Raw genomic sequence first — 13,482 nt, forward strand, 5'->3', positions numbered from 1 at the left:
TTTTGTAGGTACCACTCAATTGCACATGTAAAATTTGACTTCATTTTGGCCCTTGGGTACTTGAGAGGTTTGGTTTTATTTTGTTTTAATGTGTTTTTAAAATCTAATTTTGATGATTATGAAGGGTGAAAATGTAACTTGGGTCTCTTATCAACCAGTAGCGTCTAATCGCTTTACTTTAACACTGCATGATATTTCTACTTAGGTTTGAGTTTTCGCCGTTGGCGCATTGTCAGTTCCCAGTTACTGTCTCCCGTCACCCCTACCAGGGGAACCGACCATTACCTCTGTTTCGTGATGGTTTCGTGCCCGATGCCTCCATTTTTTAACCTGATTCAGGATTTTCCTAAACATTTTGGCAGTTGTCTAGATCAGGAGTTACTGGACAACATTTTTCTTTTTTTCTTTGCCTTTTTAAAGCAGCATGACCCTTTTAAGAATACAAATGTAGAAATGTATGTACAGCAGATGAAAGCCACTCCTGGGAGAGCCCCCTTCCCTCTCACGTTATTAGGCTGAGATTTATTGCCTGAGATTTATTAAGCGCAGCGCTATTTGCCAGGCACTTTGCTAGACACCAGTGAGAAAATGGTGAAGCAAAGCAGGGCAGTGGCTCCCCCCTTGTGGAGCTCTGAGGTTCCTGGGACATCTTGGAGAGCACAGGGATTCAGGATGAATATGGTCTGAAGAACACGAGACCTCCAGGTTGTGTTTTCCCTTGTTATTTATTTATTAATTTAAGTGACCTCGGCACCCACAGTGGGGCTCAGACTCATGACCCCAAGATCAAGAGTTGTGTGCTCTACCCTGGGCCAGGTGCCCCAAGTTGGTTCTTTTTCCTCTATGCACGTATTAGGTGTTTAATGTTTTAGTTTCATAATTGAGATTATACATACTGCTTTTCAGAGACTTGGTATTTTTTAAATTTATGGTAAAGCACAACAGAAAATTTACCATTGTTAACCATTTTATTTTTTTTTCATTTTTAACTATCTTAAAGTGTATAATTCAGTGGTGTTAAGAACTTTCATAATGTTATCACCACTATTTAGTACTAGAACCTTTTCCTTACCCCAGAGGAAACCCAGTAACCCATTAAGGAGTTACTTTCCATCCTCCCTCCCACTCTGCCCCCAGCCCCTGACAACCATTAATGTGCTTCCCGGATGTTTAATATAAATGGAATCATAGGGCAGCCCGGGTGGCTCAGTGGTTTAGCGCCGCCTTCAGCCCAGGGCGTGATCCTGGAGACCCGGGATCGAGGATCGAGTCCCACGTCGGGCTCCCTGCATGGGGCCTGCTTCTCCCTCTGCCTGTGTCTCTGTGCCTCTCTCTCTCTCATGAAAAAATAAATAAAAATAAATAAATGGAATCATAAGCTTTCACTTAACATAGTGTTTTTAAAGTTCATATTGTAGTGTATACCAACAGTTTATTCATTTTTTTTCAGTTTATTCATTTTTATGACTGAATAATACTCCACTGTCTGAATAGACCACATTTTGGTTTGCCTTCATTATTTGATAGACATTTGGGTTGTTTGCACCTTTGACTATATGCGTGGTGCTATTTTGAACATTCGTGTGCAAGTTTTTGTATGAACACTTATTTCCAGCCTTTTGGATATACACCTATGAGTAGAATTGCTGGGTTATATGGTAATTCAACATTTAATTTATGGAGGAACCATCAAACTGTTTTGTCCTGAGCCAAAGGCAGACGCTTAACCGCTGAGCCACCCAGGCATCCCATCTTTTTCATTTTCTTAAGGCCTTCCTAGTGGGTGTGAAGTGGTGTCTCGTGGTTTTGATTTAAACCTACATTTAAAATTCATTTGCATCTGGGATGATATTGGACATCTTTTCATGTGCTTGTTGGCCATTTGTGTATCTTTTTTGGGGAAATGTCTATTCAAGTCCTTTGCCCATTTTTTAATTGTTTTATGTTGTTGAGTTATGAGTTCTTTTATTATTGTTATTATTATTTTTATTTATTCATGAGAGACACAGAGAGAGGCAGAAACATAAGCAGAGGGAGAAACAGGCAGCATGCAGGGAGCCTGATGTGAGACTTGATCCCAGGACTCTGGGATCATGCCCTGAGCCAAAGGCAGGCACTCAGCCACAGCCACCCAGGCGTCCTGGGTTATGAGTTCTTTAAGTATTCTGAATACTAGGCTGAATACTAGGCAGTTATTAGATACATGACTTACAAATATTTTCTCCTGTTCCATAGGTTGTTTTGTATTCTCTTGATATTGTCCATTGATGCACAGAAGGTTTTATTTTTTTAAGATTTTAATTGTTCATTTGACAGAAAATGAGAGCACAAGCAGGGGAGCAGCAGGGGGAGAGGGAGAAGCAGGCTCCCCCCTGAGCAGGGAGCCTGATGTGGGGCTCGATCTCAGGGCCTCAGGATCATGACCTGAGCCGAAGGCAGACAGACGCCTGACTGACTGAGCCACCCAGGTACCCCACGGAAGGTTTTAATTTTGATGAAGGCCAGTTTATGTATTTTTCTTTAGTCCCTTGTACTTTGGGTATGCTATCTAAGACAGCGTTGCTAAATCCAAAGTCCTGAAGCTTTACCTCTGTTTTTTTTTTTTTTAAGTTTTAGAATACAAGTCATAGCTTTTATATATTTAGCTCATTGATCCATTTTGAATTAATTTTTTTTTATACGGGGATGCCTGGGTGGCTCAGCGGTTATGCATTTGCCTTCGGCTCCGGGTGTGATCCTGGGTCCCGGGATTGAGTCCCACGTCGGGCTCCCTGCAGGGAGCCTGCTTCTCCCTCTGCCTGTGTTTCTGCCTCTCTCTGTGTCTGTCAGGAATAGATAAAACAAAATCTTTAAAAAAAAAAATGTTGTATATGGTGTGAAGTAAGGGTCGACTTCATTCTTTTGCATGTGGATATCTAGTTGTCTAGCATCATTTGTTGAAGACTAGTCCTTCCCCCTGAATGGTCTAGACATTCTTGTCAAGAATAAGTCAGTTATGGATGTATAGGTTGGTTTCTGGACTCTCAATTCTATCCCATTGCTTTATGTGGCTGTACTTAATGCCACCACCACACTGTTTTGATTGCTATAGCTTTGTAGTACGTTTTGAAATCAGGACGTGTGAGTCATCCAACTTTGTTCTTCTTTTTTCCCCAAGATCATTTTGGCTATTCAGACTCAGAGTTGCAGTCCTGTCCTATCCTCAGGAAGCTGTAGGGGGATTGGATAAGGTCCAAGGAAGACTAATTAAAATAATCATGCGTTGTAATAGGCTATTCTTATCGGTTTGGCCTGTCTGATGGATGCTGCCATCTGGAAGGAGGAGGGCGGAGAGTCAGTTCATGATCGAACTGTAATGCGAAGAGGAAGGGCTACACAAGCTGGTTTGGGCAGCTCATCTTGGATGCTGTAGGACTAGAGAGCTGCCCAGTGAGGTTTGGAAGAGGCAAGCTTAGTGTCTTAGCGTACCTGAGCAGGACAGTGCCCTGTGGTGCTACAAAACTGGTGAAGCTTATTATCCCAAGGAGTGATTAATATAAGCTAAAAATCATAAATATTGTAGCTTTACAATGTTTAAGGACGTTTGTGGATCTTTATCTGCCGGGACGACTGCGGATGTTTTGTGGCTTGCCTCTTACCTTCTGAGGTTGGTGCCGCCGCCCTGTGCTCTCCCCCACATCTCCTGGAGATGTGTTCTGGGACAGAGTAGTGGGCTGAGTGGCTGAGTCTGTGCCCGGAGGGCGGTTCTTGGGAATTCCCATGAGCCACCACCCGCTGCTGAGTGTCCTCCCGGTGTATGCCAGTGGGTCAGAGAACCCAACCCATTGCCCTGCCTGCAGTGGGGTTGTCTTCGCCGAGACTCGGCTTTTAGTGCCTCCGTAACACGCAGCTAGACGGAGGCTGCCCAGGTTGGGACTTGTTGGTCTTCCTCAAAATACAGCCTCGCTCATGAATCAAATTTGCATCTACATCCTACCACAAACCACCTTCTAATCATGTTGGAGCCACATTCAAATCCTGCTTAGGTGGTTTTGTCTTCAGTTTAGTTTTGACAGACTTGTTAAGAGCACAGTGCTGTGCTAGTGAGAGCTCGTTCTAAGCACATTCGTGGGGGGCAGGGAGAGGGAGAGAGAGGATCCCGATCCCAGCACCCCGAGATCAGGACCTGAGCCGAAATCCAGAGTCGGCCGCCTCACCGACTGAGCGGCCCCGGGGCGCCCCCTCCTTCTGACCACTTTTTAATTCGGTTGTGTCTCCAGTGATTCTGTTACTCCTCTGTTACTGGTTTTCCAAATTATGTTATTTCTACTATGTAACTCCTTGGTTGTGGAATATGGAGAGTCTTAGGTATGTATTGTTTATATGCATGTGTGGAGACTGATTTAACCTGATGAGTCACTGTGAAGTAGATTATAAAGGGCTATTAGCATTCATTAGTCCAGATTTCGTTTTCAAAGAAATCGCGCATAGTTTTGTGATTTCGCATGCTAGTACGTTTATGGTTAAATTCAGTTATTTTTATGATTTTATTATCACTTTCTTTTGAAAAATGAATGTTAACAGAAAACTGGCCCTAATGTCTATCTTTAAAGTTAAGGAGAAAGTATATCCAGTGTAAAGCAGAACTTCCCAGTGTTGGATCAGTGGTCCAGACAATGTGAATTTAAAAACAAACTGGATTCAAATTTCAACTGGAGGATTTTAGAGGTCATCTAGTTCATTGCCTTCTTTCTGATTAATCATGAGGAAAATGAAGCTCAGAGGTTAAATGACTCGCCCAATGCCACACGACTAGTTACTGGCAGAGCTGAGGCTAAAACAGTCTCTTGCTGTGCTTGCTGCGGTCTTACGGTAACTTGCCACTTCCTAATTAGTGGTTAAAGAGACATTTTCTGTGTGCGTGCCTGCGTGTGCGTGCCTGTTTATGCTTGAGCGTTATATTTAGAGGAGAGGTTAGAATTTATTGAGCACCTATTTGCTGAGCACTTTTAAAATGTGTTATTCCATATAGTTCGCACACAGCCCTGTAAAGTGATTATCCCCAGTCCCACTCGGCAGATTAGGAAACCAGGGTGCAGGGAGGTTAGGAGCGTGCTCCAGGTCACGTGGTTAACGATAGCGCTGGAGTTGGGGCCGTGGGTGTCTGTGACCCGTCCGGGCCCTAGTGCCCTGCTGTGGCTGTAGCGGTAGTAACCGAAGCCTTTTCAGGGATGCGAGCAGCCGTGATGGTTCTCTTAAAAATCCATCCATCGGGATCCCTGGGTGGCGCAGCGGTTTGGCGCCTGCCTTTGGCCCAGGGCGCGATCCTGGAGACCCGGGATCGAATCCCACATCGGGATCCCGGTGCATGGAGCCTGCTTCTCCCTCTGCCTGTGTCTCTGCCTCTCTCTCTCTCTCTCTGTGTGACTATCATAAATAAATAAAAATTAAAAAAAAAAATCCATCCATCCAGACTTCTCCGTCACTCTGTAAACTGTGTCGATGTGCCCAGATGTGCGCAGAGAGAACCTTCCTCAGGACACACCACGCTTAGCGGATGTTTGGCTAATCTTCATACCATCTCCGTAAGATAAATGGCATTTTCTGGCGGGGCGGCCGAGGCCGAGGCCGGTGGATTCAGGGACTTGCCTAATCCCTTATCGCAAGCCCGCATGGCCCCGCTCCCAGTTCCGCTCTTCATCCCGTCTCACATAGATTTCGCCACTTTTGTTCTTTCCTGTCTTACACCAAGATTGTTTAAGTACTTCCCAAAAATAATGAGCCACGTGTGGGTGTGTTCGTTCTCCAGAATGAATCACTGTGAAAGAGGCCGTGAACCAGCGGAGGGAGAAGTATCTGGAGCTGGAGCCTCTCGGCCCTGCCGCCTGCTCAGGGGCAGACCCCGACCCCGAGGCGGGCGAGCTCTTCCTCGAAGGCCGCTCGGTCTGGGTCTGCCCGTGGCCCCTCCTGGCGCCCGGAATAGCCCCGACGCTGTTCTCTTTGCCGCGTGTCACGCACGCGTGTTGAGAGGTGTGCACCCCACGGGGAACCCCTTTGTGCCCCGGCCTCCCGACCCACGGGGGAGGGGCGCCAGCGGGAGTGGAGGGCTTGGCCTGAGGACCCGAGGGGTGCAGGAGCAAACTCCGGTTAGCGGGAAAACTAAGAGGGGGTAAGGGGGGGCAGAAAGGCATTTGGGGGGGATGAGGCGGTTCCTTCGGCTTTCTTGTGTCTAAAAGGGTTGGAATCGAAGTTCAGGAAGGACGTGCTTTTAAAATTCCTTTTATGATTTGGAGCCTAGTCCGAAGGTACCTGCTTTAAACTTCCTGCCCTTAAAAATAGCTCGTTCCCCTCCACGTCAGCAGGCAGCGCCGTGGAATTTCTCCCAGAAGAAAGGGCTCTGATCAGAGGCCTCCTGGGAGGCTCCACGGCAGCGTTACCTGTCAGTGCGCTCCTTTGTCTCCTCGGTGGGAGTGGCGAGGGATTGCATCATTTATGGAAAGCCTGAGGAAGGGGCCTTGGGCACAGAGAGGTCTAGAATCCGTCCTTGGAACTGAAAAGCCAAGAGACGCCTTCCAGAGCGTTGCAGGGAGAGACAAAGATAGCCTGTCCACAGCCCCAAGGGGTGACTTACAACAGGCGCGTTTTGCACGGGGCTGGTCATAAACGTCTCTTCTCCAGGGGCCTTGGTTTGAATGTCGTCCCACTTGGTACCCAGATACTCTTGGCTGAGTGTCCAGGCCGGGACTTGGGTGGGCCCTGCAGCCTCCACTGCCTGCGGCCGAAGGCTTCATTCAGCTCCGGGTCCCAACCTCAGGGTCCTGGCGGCCGCAGCCGCACTCCTGCCCGTTCCGAGAGGTCAGGGCTAGGTTAGGCCCATGGGAGACAGTGTTGGGGAGAACCAACTGCCGCTGTCTGTGCTATTCTTGTTAGACGGATAAATAAAGGATTTCAGATTCCAGGGCTGCTGAACTGGCTTTCAGAGGCGCCAAATTCATTTACAGTAATTTCCTGTCAACAGTGCACACTTATGTATAAAACACACCCAGCAGAACTCATTAGACCCAGGCATGATCGCACAAACTGCCTATTTCAGGGGGGAAAAGCATGTGTATGTGTGTTTGTATGTATAAAATATATATTTATATATATATATAGTGTGTGTGTGTATATATATATAATAAAGATATATAATATTTTTAAATGATATCCAGCGACCTTCCAGAGTAGGTTAAATTTATTGAACACTTTATGCGTCAGCCCATTTAATCCTCACAATAACTTTACGAGTTAGGTGTTAATATTATCCTCTTTGGAGGTTATTCTTTTCCCCCCCATGAGAGGTGCACCTACCATGGACTAAAGGGAGGAGGAGGACATTGGACTAGTGGATGGGAAGCTTTTCAAAGGAAGTGATGCTTAGGCTGAATTTTAAAGGATTTGTGAGAAGTAGCCAGGAAGAAAAGCATTGCCGCAAAAGAATGTGTGAGAGCATGCATACTGCATTCAGAAAACTGTGGGCATGCCTAGTGCCAGAGAAAGAAGATGGGGTTGATGAGCCATCCTCAAGCAAGGGAGCCTGGGTGGTTTTGGGTGGAGGATGGAGGGGTGGGGCGGGAGGTGGTATCTGTATCCTCTGAGGGGAAAGTGCCTTCCTCTCATCCTCGGGCATCTACATTTAAAGGAAAACTTCATTCCCAGCCACAAAATAATGTGTAGTAAGTCTAAGGCAAAGTTCAGAAGGTTTTTTTTCTGTTTCTCATAGGCCTAAGATAGGGTACTTAGAAGAAAAAGTTGGGGCTTGGAAGCCTGGTTTCTGAGCTGAATGAACAGGCGAAAAGTTGGTGCTCCCATTGACGGTGTCGTCTCTCTGGCCCTGTCTCCATCACAGCTCCTTATTTGGGAACATCAAGTGTGCTAGAGGATTATATTCTAAGTCTGGAAAAGGACCTAGGATAAGATCTCACCGTTAATGTCAGTGTACTCCCAAATTTCCTGCAGCTCTGCAGTGTGCGTGTACCAGCTGCCTCCAGGCCAACTACACGTGTGAAACAGATGGGGCCTGCATGGTTTCCATTTTCAACCTGGATGGGATGGAGCACCACGTGCGCACCTGCATCCCCAAAGTGGAGCTGGTCCCCGCTGGGAAGCCCTTCTACTGTCTGAGCTCTGAGGATCTCCGCAACACCCACTGCTGCTATACTGACTTCTGTAACAAGATCGACCTGAGGGTGCCCAGTGGTGAGTGGACACCCTTGTTGGACTATTGGCTCATCCTGGAGGTAGGGCACCCCTCCCATCTCATCCTACTCTACTCTTCCCCAATCCCTTTGTTTGATGATAGGTAAAGGTACCTTTTGGATGTTCCCCAACATGACGAGGGGATGGGATTCCTCCCCAGTCAGATTTGTAGACAAGAGTTTGGGGAAGACAGATTGTCAAGAGGTGAAAGCCACATTTTGGATGCTGGCTGAGCAGCCATGGGCAGCTGGTGAGGAGTGGGAGAGCCAGGCAGGGATCCCCATGGGAAGGTATGGAGATAGCCCCTGATCTGCGTGAAGGCAGCTGCTGGGTGAGTGTGATGGCAAGATGGGAAGAGGGGCCAGAGTTGGAAAAGAAGGACAGCAGTCGGGGCTGCGAAGTATTAGCTGGCAGCCCTTTGCAAGGGTCCCATTTAGAAGGCATGACTGGGGAGAGCAGAGGAGGAGGGACTTTCAGCTGCAGGGCTTAAAGCAGCTGTTTCGAGTGGAAGCGCAGAACCTGGCATCTGTCTGGGGCACTGAGGTGGGACGGCCCGGGAAATGCCGAGGATGACAGTGAGTTGTGAGCTGGACTGTCGTCGTAACGGCCTCCTCCGTTAGAGAGGTTCGCATATGAGGGCGCCAGGCACACCCAGAGCCCGGTAAGACCAGGGAGGTCAAGAGCACCTTGAGCGCAGGCAGGAGGGAAAGGGCACATTCCCGCGGACGGGGGTGTCGGGGACAGAGAGGGTCAGAGCTTTCCCGTGTTTTTACCGTGTTCTTTCCCTCTCCTCTCTCACTTGACCCAGGTCACCTCAAGGAGTCTGAGCACCCATCCATGTGGGGCCCCGTGGAGCTGGTAGGCATTATTGCTGGCCCAGTGTTCCTCCTGTTTCTCATCATCATCATTGTTTTCCTTGTCATTAACTATCATCAGCGTGTCTATCACAACCGCCAGAGACTGGACATGGAAGATCCCTCGTGTGAGATGTGTCTCTCCAAAGACAAGACGCTCCAGGATCTTGTCTACGATCTCTCCACATCAGGGTCTGGCTCAGGTACTGAGTGCTTCAGCAATTGTGTCTGTCGTTGGTCTTCGTCACCATTTCCCAGCAGGGATAGACCATGCACGGAGAAGGCTGGGCCTTGCACTTGTTTCTGCCGGCACCAAGGCGTTTGGTTTCAGGACACCCCTTCTTTTGGAGTCTGATATGGAATAAGATAATGGGTCCACAGAAAATCTTTGATTCCCTGGGATTCCAAAGGTCAAGAGTAAAACTCTCCATTCCAGAAACCCCGCCTCTCTCCCAGTCTTGTAAGCGTACATCTATTAAAATTCACCTGGTTCCATCTGAGCAGTAGAGTGCTCAATTGAAGGGCCCCTTGGAGAAACAGGAGTGTGCCGGGTTTCTGTGAGGTGGTGACAGCTAATCATTGATCTCTGAGCAACCACAAGGGGAGTTTAAGGACATTGAGTAAAGCTGAGAGCTGGGGTTTGGTGAATCATTGACTCGTACCCGTTGCCCAAGGGTTTTTTTTTGGTGGGGGTTACATAAAGGCAGCTTGGGCTTGCCGCTTGGTGTCAGTACCCTTTGTTTCCTGCACTGCCTATTGGTAACCGAGTCTTTCTTACTTGAGGGAATTGAACTGAACCCTGGCCCTTGATGTGAGCTCAGAATTCAGGATAAAGGGCCTGGGGTTGCTCAGGTCTCAGGGTATAGCTCAGCGAGCTATTAGATGTGAAACAACTGCAAAAGAGTCTTTTTTTTATGAAGATAGACAATTATTTTAGTGATGGTGGTATTCTTTTCTTGTGGAAAAAAAATCATCTGCAAAGGTCTCTATTGCCATTCTAGTTAAAACATACAGAATCATATTGTGAGAATTTTGTGTGTGTTTATGGTATGTTTCCTTGCCATGTGACAAGACTATTGTTCTGTAGGGAAATTATGCCATCAGTCATGGCCAGACATTCCTCCTTGAACACAGGGAATACTTTGAGCTGTGACATCTCCTGAATTTCAGTGGTTTTGCCTTTATTAAGCTCTGCAGTAGAGAGTGCCAAAATGATGGATATATTTAAAAGCTGCATATTTTTAGGAAGAGAGAAAATATATGTCTTGTTCTTTGCTGAAAGAGGTAGGGCAGTGGTTAGAACTGCCTGACTGACTCTCTGACTTGATTTGCTGTCACAGGAGGGTAGCTCAGGTTTTCTGGAGTCTTTTTTAAGATCAGAACTAGCTGAGGCCAGTGAAGGTCCATGGTGGTTACTTAGTCATCTGGAGTAAAATGATTAATAACTATTTCTCCTTGGATGTTTAGTCCCTTCTTAATCCAGGGCTTCCAAGGTGTTTGAGTTTCAGTACTGTGGTTTTTAAAGTAGTAAGTCCATGCTGCTTATGTGACTTTCAATTCCCTTTAACAAATACGTGTCGAATGCCCTCTGGGTGGCACAAGGTAAAGAAAGATAAAAAAGGCTGACCCAGGACTGGGTAGAAGAGACTGGGATTGCTGGGAAAGGGTCTCCTGGGGGAGGATGCGTTTAAAGGGGTCTTGAAGACTGAGTTGGAGGTTTTAAGAGTGGTAAGAGGACAGGGAACATTTCAGGCCAAGGAAAACCCCTTGAGCGAAAGGACAAAAAGGCACCAAAGTTCACCATGTGTTTAGGGAATGAACGCGGGGGGGTGAGGACGGGGGTGGGGACTGGCAGGACAGCCCGGGTGGGAAGGACCTTGGGTGCCGTGCTTTCTCCAGTACGGTGAGAGGCATCTACTGGAAGTTTTCATGTGGCAACATAAATGTTCTTATTTTCCCATGGAAGGAATTCTGGCAGTGGTGTGGGGTGAATTCACTCATTCACCAGCCTCCTGTTAGGGCAGGGTGAGGCAGGGCTGTGTGTGGGTGTGCAGGGCAGGAGCAGGGCGACCAGGGAAGCAGAAAGACCAGTTGGAAGTCTTTTAAAGAAGGGCCAGGACTCAGGCAGGCACAGAGGAGATGGACGGGAGGGTTGTGTAGTGTTGTAGTTGGAAGCATGAACTTTGGGAGACAGTTCTAGACTTTAGTCCCATCTTTGACACTTGCTGCCTAAATGAGTTCCAAGGAGTTACGTAACTTTCCCTTTCAAGCTTTAGTTTTCCCATCTGTAAAATGGGGATAATAACACTGTCTACCCAGCGTACAGGTGGTTGTGAGGAAATGAGATAATCTGTGTAAAGCCTCTATCATAGTGCCTGGTGCACCGTGAGCATCCAGTAAGTGGCTTTCCCGTCCGCAGGGCGTAGGGGTTAATAACATGTTTCTTTGGTCTGGGAGAGGAAGTGAGAGCTCGGCGTCAGTCTTGATGGATAGATAGGGAGGCCACTGACGGGGCAAATGAAGCAGTAAATGAGCCCTGTAAGGACAGTAGAGTCACCCTGAGGGTCAGCGTGGGCAGCCTGGTGTGCCGCATCTGGAGCTGGCCGGGGAGCAGGGCTTTGCTTGGAGGGCGGTGGGAGCCTCGTAGCCCCAGCCGCCGCCCGGCTTTCGTGGGCCACGCAGCGGCGCCCTCTAGTGGCTGCGGACAGGGCAGCCCGGGCACCCCCAGCCCCAAGCCCCGGCCTTCACCTTCTCTGCCCTCTTCCCTCTTCAGTCAGCATAAAGCAGATGTGCGTGGACCGGCCCGCGAGAGGCTGGCTGCACGGTTGGCAAATCTGGTCAGATGCTGTGTGCAAACCTGTCGCCCGTACTAACTGCAAGGAGAGATGCCTTAGATAAGGCACAGCTAACGGCATGCGTTTCCCTTCCTCGTGTTCACTCACTCCTGGTCGCGGCCTTGCTTGGCCCTCTGCTGGCTCCCCGGGCCGTGGTGCAGCGGCGCCTGCAGCTCTCCCTGGTCGGTGGACCAGGGCAGAGCGGAGGCACTGTGTGGTCATGGCCTTTCCAGTGTGGCAGTGAGAGTGGGAGTTGCAAAGCTTAGCAAAATTTACAATGTCCGCTTTCTGTTTTTTGGTCCACAGGGTTGCCCCTGTTCGTCCAGCGCACCGTGGCCCGAACCATCGTTTTACAGGAGATTATTGGCAAGGGCCGATTTGGGGAAGTGTGGCGTGGCCGCTGGAGGGGTGGTGATGTGGCTGTGAAGATTTTCTCTTCTCGTGAAGAACGGTCTTGGTTCCGGGAAGCAGAGATATACCAGACGGTCATGCTGCGCCACGAAAACATCCTTGGATTTATTGCTGCTGACAATAAAGGTAACGAGCTGGGTTTGGAGCCAACAGCAGCCCCAGATGGAGGGGTGACTGGGGAAGTTGAGCACCTGTGGGCTGCCTTCATGGTTATTACCTGTAGAAGGAGAATCTGAATAAGCCGATGGTCCTTCAGCTTCTCTTCTGTGGAAAGCTTATATAGAAACCCAGGCTGTTAAGCAAACAGTCATTAAGCAGATAAACAAGATAAACCCCTCACCCTTCCTGCTCACTTCCTGTTCCTAGCACCCCTTCCCCCGCACTCCTAGTGTAGTCCTGGCAGGGGCTCCAGTTAATTGACCTTGAAAATCACTGGAATGAAGAATTGTGGCCTCAACTCCTGCCAGAGAAGAATAGCCCAGAAAAGTATGGGATGTGCGTTCTGTGACATAATCAGCATCATACACACTTGTAGTGCAGCAGGCGCAGCAGGGATGACCTGGCTGCCCCCAGAATGTTACCTTGTGGTCTCTCAGGCTCGGCTTGTGGACTGCTTAGACCTGAGGTCTCTTGGTTCCTCCTTCCTCTCCCTTCTGATTTTTCTTTTCTTTTTTTTTTAATGTTTTTTTTTCTTTATTTATTTATTCATAAGAGACAGAGATAGAGAGAGGCAGAGACCCAGGCAGAGGGAGAAGCAGGCTCCATGCAGGGAGCCCGGTGTGGGACTCTATCCCAGCACCCCCGGATCACGTCCTGAGCCAAAGGCAGGCACTAAACGCTGAGCCACCTGGGCGTCCCCCTTCTGATTTTTCTTTAGTTTTTGAGTCCCTCTTGTGTGGCCAGGCACGTCCTTGTTTTTGAGGGGGCCTCACTGACCAGCAAAGGAGAAGTAAACTAATGGTTGATACAGGACATAATCAAACAGCAAGCTGTTCTAGTGAGCACGAATTGGGAGAGAGATAGGGGTCAGGGAGGCCATACCTGAGCTTGATCGAGGACAAGGTCAAGAAGAAAAGTCAGCGAGAAGGACACTGCAGACACACGTGTTGAGGTTTGGTACCCCACAAGTAATAGGGACGCTCTGTGGGTGCGGGGCAGTGGATGCC

General features: G+C 48.5%; 1 protein-coding gene across 7 annotated transcripts in view; it reads left to right on the plus strand.

Moving 5' to 3' along the window:
- ACVR1B (activin A receptor type 1B) overlaps window positions 1-13,482 on the plus strand; it is a 35,860-nt gene that overhangs the window by 9,636 nt on the left and 12,742 nt on the right. For 5 of the 7 annotated variants that reach the window (XM_041736162.1, XM_041736164.1, XM_041736163.1 and 2 more), the window contains exons 2-4: window positions 7,978-8,217; window positions 9,026-9,274; window positions 12,212-12,442. In XM_041736162.1, coding sequence (XP_041592096.1) covers window positions 7,978-8,217; window positions 9,026-9,274; window positions 12,212-12,442 — 720 coding nt within the window. Of the gene's footprint in view, window positions 1-5,543; window positions 6,010-7,977; window positions 8,259-9,025; window positions 9,275-12,211; window positions 12,443-13,482 lie in introns of those variants that run through there. The other 2 variants (XM_041736161.1, XM_041736160.1) reach the window with 2 other exon arrangements.

Source organism: Vulpes lagopus, chromosome 21, assembly GCF_018345385.1.
Source record: "Vulpes lagopus strain Blue_001 chromosome 21, ASM1834538v1, whole genome shotgun sequence".
In the NCBI taxonomy this organism is placed as follows: Eukaryota; Metazoa; Chordata; class Mammalia; order Carnivora; family Canidae; genus Vulpes; species Vulpes lagopus.